Raw genomic sequence first — 11,889 nt, 5'->3', positions numbered from 1 at the left:
TGGCACCCGAACCCAGCTCAGCTCCAACTCTGGGTGTGGCCGTTGAACGGAGCCATCTATTCAGACGAGGTTTACCAGATGCAGTAGTAGAAACACTACAGTCTGCTAGGGCGCCGAGCACTAGAGCCCAGAACTCATAAAATTGGAAAGTGTTCCAAGACTGGTGCCTTGCTGAAGGTCACGATCCTGTGACTTGCCTGATTGAGATGATATTAACCTTCTTACAACACTTGTTTGACGCAGGAAAATCAGCGTCCACTTTGAAGGTATACCTGGCAGCAATATCAGTGTGCCATGACAAAACTGACTCAGTGTCCCCTGGGGCACATTTCCTGGCAGTGCAATTTCTTAAAGGGACTCGGAGGTTGCCTCCTACCATGAAAAGTATGGTCTCTAAGTGGACTATTACGTCCTCCCATTTAAATTTATGGTATCTAAGTGAACTATTACTGTAGGCCCTTATGGGTCCCCCATTTGAGCCCATGGCATCAGCAGAACTGCTCCCTGTTTCATTGAAAGTAGCATTTTTAATAGCCATTATGCCTGCCAGACGAGTAAGTGAGCTCCACGAGCTGTCCATTGATGACACATGTATGGTTTTCACTGGGAATGACTTGTGGGTAACATTAAGAACAAATCCATCCTTTTTGCCAAAGGTGGTATCCTCATTCCATATTAACCAATCAATGATTTTGGAAACTTTCAGACCTCCTCCGCACGAGTCAGAGGAGGACCGTAAACAACACTTGCTATGCACAGTTCGGGCTCTGCGCTGTTATTTGGATAGGACGGCGTACAGGAGACAGTCCAACCAGCTATTTGTCTGATATGGGTCCCGCTCTAGAGGTCAGGATCTATTGAAACGTCTAGCATACTGGGTGACAGATGTGATACACTCGGCGTATGAACAGACGGACTATAAATTACAGGGGGACATTACGGCCCATTCTACCAGGGGCCAGGCAACTTTGTGGGCTTTCCTTCATGGCGTCTCCTTGGATGAGTTATGCAATGCTGCTACATGGACAGATAGTCAGACATTTGTGTGTTTTTATCGCCTTGATGTTACAAACCGAACGAGACCCTCTCTGGGCTCCAGAGTGTTGCAGGCGGGATGCCCTTAGGCAGCCTGTGGGCTCTGAGGCTATCGCCGGGGAGCTGTACTGTCGGTAATCTGGAGCCACAACAGCTTTGGAACAGCTTTCCCATTCAGTAATGGTTGTCATTCGAATTGAAAGGGAACGTTAGGTTATTACCATAACCCTGGTTCCCTGAAAAGAGAATGACAACCATTACCTTTTGAGGTCGTGTCACCAGTTTTTTGAAAGAAAATGGCGATGTGCTACTGTGAGGATGTCCCTCTTCAACAGGAGGTGAGAGGGACTTCCCCCTCACAGCAGGGCCCTGATAGGGCAGCTTTTGTATATATGCTCAGTGATTGACGGTCAGGCTCTTCCCATTTGGTAATAGTTGTCATTCTCTTTTCAGGGAACCAGTGTTATGGTAATGTGGTAACCTAACGTTCTTTTTTTTTTAATCCAGCATTTGTTATTTTATTTTTACTTTTTTCTAATTCAAGGTAGGCTTTGTCTATATTAATTATGTCGGAATTGCATAAATTCAATGCAGATTGGCGTCTTGGGAGTGCAGAATAATTAGAATGAGAGGTTAGGGTTTTTGGGGATCCTCTTCCTCCTCTATAAGAGTGAAACAACTTGCTTAGTAAAAGATATACCGATCAAGAATAAAATGACTGTGTGATGCAATCCTACATACACACATACACTACACAGTACAAACATACAGACATTGGCTTGTCTATCACAATATTTGAAACAGAAACACACTCATTACAAACTTAAAATGAATGCATATTAATCATGGATCAACAATCTCATCCACTGGTCTGCTTTCTGCTGGGGCTTGTGATGCCATTTTTATATCACATCCTCCGAAACACCCTCAGTGACAGACGTCCCTAATCACCCTGTCTTCATCAGCAGGTCAAACTGCTAGTCTTATTTATTTTTTGACTGCAACCATGTTATGCCACTTCCTTCACTAACAGAACTAATTCTGTTAGCAATTTTTGGACCTAGGCATTACACTGTTGTTCGGTTATATGTTACATGATTAATAATTACGCAAACTTTGTATTTTAGACCATAAAAAATACATGGTATCCTTGTGCTGTGTGATTCATCAATTTTTAGTTAATACGGCATTGCTGGCTGACCAGTTGTTTAGAAACACAACACCGACTCTGATTCAAGTGGATTATAGAAACTGGTGATAACCTGATAAGTTGGTAGGTGATAAGTGGTCGAAAGACCAGTCGTATTTGAACTTACGATCTCGCAAAATAGAAACGACCCCCAGGTACCATAAGATTAGGTAAGATAATGTTTTAGTATTAACACTTTTGAAACCTGAACAGCAAGAATTTGGGGTCCACCTCAATCAAAAGAATACATCATTACAACAAAATTGTATTGAGGAATCACACATGTCATGAATAGTATTTCACATGTCTGAGCAAGCAGCATACACTTTTTAAGTTACAAACTGTTATTTACAAATAATACACTTCTGTTAGAATAGCCACCCTATATAGTGCTCATAGCACATGGCTAATTTCTATACTATTCACTGTACACATGGACTGCATCCCTTTTTTAAATCAATACTTCCACACTAGTTTGGTAATGAAACTTCTTCAATTTTACAAATAAATGTTGTTGTTGTTGTTGTTGTTTTAATTAATGTAAGAGTATCTTGGTTTGTCATTTAAAACAAGAGTACTAAATTAAAATCCACTTATCTTTCCTCTGTTGTCTCCAGTTCTAAATATTGTATAGAGGAAAATATACCCTTTACAATAATGAGGGTTGCATCACAGGCAGACTCCACATTTAGATTTCATTCCCTCTTCTGAGAAAGTGAAATTCCTGTTTGGCAGGGACATTTCTGAAGAGCAAAGTGGCTGGGGCTGTCGCTCCATAACAGAGACTTGTATTGCCAGTGTATGTAAAAGAAATATACAAATACATGTTGCCTTTGGCAAAATCTGACTTTGCTGGAGATTATATGCTAAATAACGGACCTAAATGTCATTCTGTCAGTATGTTACAATAGAAACACAGCCAAAGAAAAATGACTTGGTTTACTGGTAAATGTTTGTTTAGAGTAAATGGATTGTCTGAACGATTATCAGTAATAAACTAAACAGAGACCCTTGCGTGTTTAAAGGTGGCAGCCTTAGTACCAATGGTATCTGCTAAGATTTGCCAGTACATACTGTACAGCACCTGGAAACTTCATAATTCACAACAGTCATCATCATTCACAATAGTTTTTTTTTTTTTTTTTTTTTTTTTTTTTTTCTTTTTTTTTTTTCAAAAATAGTTTATGCTTTCAGTATAGAAAACATTATACACCCTTCTGTGTTTAAATATAAAAGAAAAAAACAATGGGGATATTTAATTATTTGCTTCCATAGCTAACTGAGTTAACCAAAAATCAGTACTTAAATATAACATATATAAAGTGAACAATTATTTAACTTAACACTTTTTTCCCTTGCCCTTAAAATAAATATAGAAAATAAAGTCTGCTTTGTACTGCCAAACTAAAAACCATGGCAACATGCTCTCTATGAACATGGAGTTTGATGTCTATATACAATGGTCAGTGTATAGAAACCCTGTACTTTTTAATTTTTTTACCATTTGCTTATTCATTCATAACACACTAGTGCAAAAATTGTGCAATTAAGTTTGCAACACAACAGTCCCTTAATCTCCAGTTAGTGGACAGCACATTACTATTGTGAAACAGGCAGTCCTATTTAGTGCCAGTACGGGGACTACAACAGCTGCCCAGAGGCAGCGGGTGAAAAAAATTAGTTTAGCACCTCCCTAAATAAAAGGGGATGCTAACAAAAACTGACAACTAACTAGATTTAACAAAAAAAAACTACTGTAAATTAAATGTTTAAAATCAAAAATTGTAGTTGTAAAACATTTTTTTTTTTCAGTTGTCTTATTAGAAACAATTTTGGAACGTTATGAGCAACCAAGTAGAAAGATGACTTCTAGTTTACCATTGCTCTTCTCCACTTAAGAAAGTATCTTTTCTGAACAATTAAGAGCCTTTTCATGAAACTTCAAAAATCTTCCCAAGAGATTTCATTGAAAAGCTTCCTTCCAGATAGCAACATAAAAGGCTGAGGCAGACAGGATGAGATACGGGCAAAATATCCTCAAGTGCTTCTTCTTCTGTAAGAAATGTCTAGTTTTGCTTTCATGTTCCTTTAACTCATTCTTTGTGTGATGAAAAATGACTCTTGGAGAATCCATATTTTGTGATATTGTTTTTCCTGACAAAAGGTGTTACAAATAGCACAGTAGCAAAGTAAAGAGTAAAAAAGGAGACTAAATTAATGCTGCTTACCCAAGAGGTATGGCTATGAATCAGTCAAAACTGACAGCAAAAACTATACTACTGTGCAGACTGTGTTCAGAGTTGTATCGAATCTCACAGCTTTTGTCTCAGTTGGTTTCAAATTTGTGTCATACATTGGATTTTCAAATGAAGCTTGTCCATTTGTGTTCTCATGCCCAACATAGCCATTGTACTGTACTTTTGGTCTTGTTCTGAAAAGTAACAAACAAATAAACAATGAAAATATTACATCCAGTATACTTATATTCTTTATGTAACACACCCAAAATGACAGTCTCAGTCCTATTTTATTACCTGTAGTAAATAAAATCAAATACGTATGAACTTAATAATTTGTTATAATCAGTGTAGATTTTTTTTTTTTAATTTACCATATAAATAACAACTTATGAAACTTAAACTTTTCTTCAAATTACTGATACATTGATTAGATTGAAACAGCTATTTATTCAATTCAAATTTATTTTCTCTCACTCTAGTTAACATTATAAAAAAGCTTAGCAAATTCCTGCATTCTGATTGGCTGGCACCACTGGTTAAATGTACTTCACTGTCTGGTCACTGCTGTTTCTTTCATTTATAATTTGATCATAGCTGCTGGAAATCTCACCCTTTGATGGCTGTCCCATATATGTTGTAATACAATTGAGGAACATCTTGACACAATTGAGTATAGATAGGCATGATTTAGTATACCCTCTCCAGACAAACAACAGATAAAATGGTTGTTATCTGCTAGTCAAAAAGTAATTTAAGTTACAAACTTAAAGTGTACTATACATGGATAATAACAATATAGTTCTGGATGTACTATCAGCGAATTTAGGATGGCCGATCCACCTGTCTATCCTCAATTATTACAATTACATAATTACTTCTTTTTTTCCCTTTTTTTAAACACAATTTCTTGTTATAACACCATTTTAAAAGTGCAATAACAAACCCAGGGCAGACCTAGTGTCTCACAACACACCATGGCATCGGTACATTTCAGTATGACTATATATGCCAGGGCATGTCTTATTACTTACTATACGTTACTGAGCATTTATGGTATTATACAATAAAAAAAGAACATTGAACACTACATTATATGTAATTGGCTCGTTAAATTACTTATTTATTCCTGTTCAATGGAATTGTTAGTCTGTAACATGAATGCAGCAATCGTAACTCAGATTAACTGTAACTGAACACAGCTGTCTTTTTTGTTTTTAAAACGGTATGATAAGCAACATACTGTATCAGTACAGTTCTACACTATGAATAAGCAACAAATAATACATTCTTTTCAGTTAAAACAAGTTAAATAAACATATTCTTTATGAGTTTAAGTTGATTTTGCATTATTATAATTATATCAATACCAGTAGTCAATATGATGCCACTGTTCAGTATGTGTGTAATAAATGCTATGGTAAATAGGCACATTGATTTTGATATATTACTCAAGTTGATGATGTTTGAAGAATTTTCTTCATTAATGTTTCTCTACAAAACCATTGGAACATTTTCTCTAAATATATATATATATATATATATATATATATATATATATATATATATATATATATATATATATATATATATTTATATATATATATATATATTGTTAAATAAATACTATTTATTTAATTGTATGTGTATATTATACTATACAATACCCTTCAACAAGTATTTGGACTACTGTGTCCCAGTACTATCCCAGTATCTGCTGGAGGATAGAATATATGTGGTTTATGTACAGATGAGGTTGATCCAAACACTCAATCATAAAATCTGAACAAAAGGAAAATCTAGTATCACAATGTTTGTCTACTGGACTTAGCTTTCATTAGTTTTATCCAGGTATAGTTAAACTGCTGTAATGTCACACCAAACACCTAATGAAATATGAAAGCTAAAGGATTACATCCTAATAATTATATTACTCATTTCTTACCTGCAGCCCGTTCTGATTACTTCTTTGCGTCTCACATTCTCATCTCTGTCTGCTGAAAACACCCTGCCAATTTTTTTTTTTATTTATTTTAATATTTGTTTATGTTAAAAAAAAAAAAAAAAGTCAGAACATTCTCAGCCATGGGAAATTCCCAGCCTCTGCTGTACTGTTGCAGTACATCAGAAAATGCATTTTCTGTCTCACTTATCAAACACTGCTTCCTATGTCTTAGAAACAGAGTAACATATGGAATGTATTCACTAAGAGACTGCATACACGCAAAGAATTCAGGAGTTTGTTATAACTTAAAATAGCGAAACATTTCTGCTTTTAAAGAAAGCATTTATGGATGTAAAGTATCACGAAAAGATTAATACAGTACTGTTATTTAAATATATGTATTTTAAATAAAGCATTTTAAAATGTTAATTACCTGTGTTTATAGAGGTAAAACGCAAACCCTGATAGAATAAGTGCGAAGAATGGCACTAGAATGGCAGCTGCTACCGAACTGCTGTTGGTGCCATAATATGGATTTGAAGGGTCTGTGTCTGTTACTGGGTCTAAACAAACACACAAACAAAAAGGAGATATTGTAAAAAAAAAAAAAAAAAAAGTAATCATTTTCATGCAAGATTCAATAGCATTTTATTTATGGTTACCATAACATCAAAGAATATAAACCCATGAGCATAGGGCTTAGTTATTTTATTGGTATATATCTATATATAGTGTTATTGGAATATAAAGTAAAAAAGACTTTTAGTCATAATAATACACCATCTTTTTTTAAATTTCATTACTTCTTGGTACCTTGTCTCAATAATCGGAATTTTCCAAAGTCTTTTCCATGAATAGAGCCTTGATAAATAAACCCACCGCTTTCAGATTCTGCTGAAACCTTGGCAGAGAAATGAATCATATATTAAGAACATGTATATAAAAAAGAAAGTACACTGATCTTATACATTTTATATTCCATTACCATTCTTTACAATCAGACAATAATACGATTTTTCAGTATTTTTTTTTCATGTATACAATGTATTTAGGAAAGAAAACTACCAAGAATGTGTCTGAAGGACCTATAGAAAGTAAGGAAGACCAGGGTTGGTTATCACACGGGCTGGTTGTCACAGTACTCATAACTACGATGGGGTTTCCATGCAGGTCAATTTACACGTGAAATGGCGATGCGCATGCACGTTTAGGAGAATTATTCGGGTAAATAAAAAGAAAACGGCCAAAAGAGAGGGATAGGGTAAATCTACTTTACTCATGTAAATGATGAAACACCCAGGAACATCCACGCCCAGTTTTGCATGGAAACACACATTTCACATGTAAAAGTTAATGAGCGTATTTATTCTTAACTATAAATATTGTAAGGAAGCAGGTCAGTTGTTACTGTTGAATCCAGAAAGTAGTGGCTGATGGGCAATTTTACAGTTAGCAGTGGTGTAGTTCACCTTAATGATAATGCGCGTGGTTTTTTTTATTGTTTTTTGCTGTGTCTAGTCTGTCATGTTGTATAAAATATCTCTTGTGGGTTTACAGTTCTATATAAAACCACTTACCATAAACTGCATTATGCCCTTGTTATAGTATTAATGCAGCTGTTTGAGAATACCCTTGCTGCTTAAATGTCTAACTGAATTAATTCCCATCCTTTTTTTGATCCCAGCTATGTCCAAAGACAACTTATGTCTCCCCTCCACGTTAGTAAATATAGCTGGTCATGAGCCAGCTTGATCGTCCAAAACAGCGCAACAACATCCAAATAGTTGTTGATGCCCTTTCAGAACTGACCAAGTAAAATTGCAAATGAACGTATTGACTGTGTTTTATTTGTTTGCATCATTAATATTTAGCACAACAGTAAATCCAACACCACTCTGACAGCACGAGACTCAGATCGCTCCTGTCCAATTGAAACTGGCAGCTGAGGTAACCTCCACAGTTGCCAAGTCCACTTGTAATAAGCAGAATTGAGCTTGTTTTTGAGAGTTGCTGGTTAGAACTTGCATAAACACCCATATTCTAACATGGGTTCGCTTGAAAGGCAGTGTCGCTTTTTTTTTTTTCTCATGAGACTTGGCAACACTGGTAACCTTCCCCATCTGTCTCACAGACAACCACTGATTCCTGAACACCTCATTTTGCTGTTGACAAGATACAGCAGGCAGTGGTAATTTTGGGAACGAACTAATGCTGCACTTCAGTCTGTTTCATCAGTAGCCGCCATCTCCCTAAAGTGCCCACCACCCTTATTTGCCCAAGTGTGTTGAATGCTTCCTCAGCAGCTGTCAGCTGTCCGGATGGTAGGGTTTCTAAATCAAAGCCTGGGTAGTACATGCATCATCCCCAGCTGTATTGCCTGAATGAAAAGAATATAGATATAAACGTCTCCACTGGTTTACAGCCATGGTGATCTGCAATACCTGTTGGTCAGTTTAATTTTATACATCCAAGTTTACTTTTAATTAATGAGTTGTAAGATAAATTAGTTGAAACAGTATTCACTACCAATGACATGACACCCCACTAATGACATTTGAAAAACAATTTGGGCAACAGCAATAAAATACATTATTAACCAACCAGGCACAAGGTATTTTGCTTTATTACAGCAGCTTAGATTCACTCGTGTACCAATTCTCTGCGCATGGAAACCACATTTGCACAAAATTTCACTAGTAATCTTTAAAAAAAGCATGAGTACTTTACGCATAGCTAATTTATATATTAACCCCCAACTTTCCCATTCACGTCGGGTGAAAAGCCTTGTTTACTCGAGTAAAATAAACTCAGTGAACGGAAACTCAAAAAAGCATTTTACATGAAACATTTTTCTAGTGTAAATGTCTCGAGTTAAAAAAAAAAAAAAACTTGCATGGAAACCCCATGTTTAAAACTAGATGGCGCAGACAGGTGATATTAACACTGAAATGTATGTTCTATAGTCTGGAACTCAACCATCTTCTAATTTGATTAATTCTAATTTCCATCTAACATAAAGGTTACCACATATTTTTTTTTTTTTTTTATACCCAAAGTAAAAAATGTATATCTTGTTATTTAGTTATAACTCTTAGTAGTATTTGAGTTTGTTTGAACTGATGGCCATGTTAAATAGAAATATCTTTTGGTATAAAAACAAAACCAGTAGGTTCTCCCAGTAGTAAAAGTCTGGTTGGGGCAGGTTGTCACATAGTTTTTGGGGTTGGCTGTCACATGTAAATCCTATAGTAAGAAGCCTTATATATTTTTCTTTCTACTTTTATTACACCAACATGTGGGATATGTCACCACATAATGCTTATTTAATTATTTCTGTTTGTCCTCCGATTCTGTGGAGGCTGTGGTATTATTTTGTAGCATGGGTCAACATTTCAAGTATATATATAGGTCTATATTTTTTATGTTCACATAAAAAGTAAAAATACAACTTTTTCTGTCATTGTATACAGTATAAACTTTATGTTATTATTATTTAAAAAAAAGCATTATTGTCTACTGTAAAAGCAAGAACTTACTTTGTGACAACCAACCCCAGTATGGGGCAGGTTGTCACAGGTGACCGGCACATTTTCAACCGTCTAAATATCATATTTGGAATAAAGTTATGGTGGAATAAAATACATCAATTTTTATGTGAAGAGTTATTCTTCAGTATAACAAGGATCCTTGCAAAATGTCACCAGATTGAGGAAAATAATAAAGAGTAAAAAGTGTGACAACCAACCCCGGTCTCCCCTACAGTCTCTTAATAAATGTGTTACGGTGACAAAACACTACTGCACCAATCGTCATCAAAGTGTAATTCTCAAATAAACTGTCATCTTAATTTGCATCTAATTAGTCAGTGCAAGGAATAATGAGATTGGTGCACTGCTTGGTACTTGCTGTACTGTACCGTATTGTATGGCTATTTCTGTCATTGGAAGATAGTAAAACTACAAAAAAGTTACTCTCACATAATAACTCCACTATATATGAAAAATTATAAATTTATAACTTAAAAACACAAACAAAAACACCTGAATCTGTATATACATATATATATATATATATATATATATATATATATATATATATATATATATATATAAATACATAACTTACATATCCATCCAAAGCCCAGCTTTCATTTTTAAATTTACTGACAAATATTTCTATGGGCCCTGTGATCTGATAGACCTTTAGAAGTAAATGGTTCTCTTCTTTCTTATATATCCCTGTGAACAGAAGACAACAGTTCTAATTCTCAGTGCATTCTTAAATAAACATCAGTTCAGCTGAGCAACAACAACTAATAACTAATACAACTTGGGTATTGCTTTATTTGTGTGGCATAAACCCCACTATAACTGATATGCAATTATCCATTTACTTGGAATTCAATTACAAGTTGAACAGTCATGGATTAGAGGTGCTTGTGTGCATCCATATTAGACTGACTGATTGCAATTGTATGTTGAGTCTGTTTATTATGGTACTTTCTCGATTTCTTATTGACTGAACTTCAATAAAAGGGTAATTACATAACTATTTAGCCAATCAAAACAAAGGGTTGCCATAATTTTCAATATTACAATTTGTTACATTTGAACATATAAATGATGACACATGTTCTCAGATTACCTGAAAGTTTGAGCGGCACACCACTGTGCTCCAGTAATGTTGCATTCACTGTACTGGTTGAAATATTGAACCAGTTAATGGTTATAATTGCTGGTTGTCTTTTTTCAAGATATTCATAGAAACCTTTCCAGACAGAGTTTACTGAAAAGACATCTGCAGGAACTGAAGACACAATACTTCATTAATTAGTAATCTATTTTTTTTTTTTTTTTTAAATCACAGAAATACACACAGTACTACATATAAACAACACTAAAACACACATGTTAACACATACTCACCATGAATCTTGTGCAAAACCAGAACAGTTACATTTGGTTTAATTTTAGGCCCAACTGAAGAAAAACAACAACAACAACAACAACAACAAAAAAGCAGTCATAGTTAATAAATCAGTAAATACAGCTATTTATTTCAGATCCAATAAATCAGGAAAGCATACTTGGAATATCTTCCTGTAACAAATATCAAAATGATTCTGAAGGTACAGTATGGTATTATTATCACGTCAAAAGAGTGCCCATATCAACTTTTATCACAACTAGATAAATGTTCTTTATATACGTATTTATAGGCATCTCCACAATATACCCTTTGGTATGTATTCCCTAGTGCAATTTTATTATGCAACATTTAGGGCTACATTTTATCTAATAATTATAAGCTCTTCTGATCCCTTTGACGGATATCGAATTATTTGAAAAAGGGTAAAACCATTTAAAGCTGGAAGCTAAAGTTGAAAGTATTTTTAGGCGCTAGGGTTTGGTTAAAAAAAAAAAAAAAAAAAAAACATGCACTGAGATTTTTTTGAACAGCTACAAAGCCAAGCTCTTCACAAC

General features: G+C 34.8%; 1 protein-coding gene across 1 annotated transcript in view; it reads right to left on the bottom strand.

Annotated features, from left to right (window-relative positions):
* Positions 1-4,021: 4,021 nt before the first annotated feature.
* The window catches only part of LOC121316386 (CUB and sushi domain-containing protein 1-like), a 590,542-nt gene continuing 582,674 nt past the window's right edge, over positions 4,022-11,889 (bottom strand). The window contains exons 69-74 of the mRNA XM_041251464.1: positions 11,051-11,212; positions 10,532-10,644; positions 7,220-7,307; positions 6,840-6,969; positions 6,407-6,469; positions 4,022-4,655 (exon numbers count right to left, since the gene is read on the bottom strand). Coding sequence (XP_041107398.1) covers positions 4,496-4,655; positions 6,407-6,469; positions 6,840-6,969; positions 7,220-7,307; positions 10,532-10,644; positions 11,051-11,212 — 716 coding nt within the window. The 3' untranslated portion in view covers positions 4,022-4,495. The remainder of the gene's footprint in view (positions 4,656-6,406; positions 6,470-6,839; positions 6,970-7,219; positions 7,308-10,531; positions 10,645-11,050; positions 11,213-11,889) is intronic.

Source organism: Polyodon spathula, chromosome 5 (assembly GCF_017654505.1).
Source record: "Polyodon spathula isolate WHYD16114869_AA chromosome 5, ASM1765450v1, whole genome shotgun sequence".
Classification (NCBI taxonomy): Eukaryota; Metazoa; Chordata; class Actinopteri; order Acipenseriformes; family Polyodontidae; genus Polyodon; species Polyodon spathula.
Note: the sequence above shows the minus strand (reverse complement) of the source record. Positions and strands in the feature narration are given on the sequence as shown.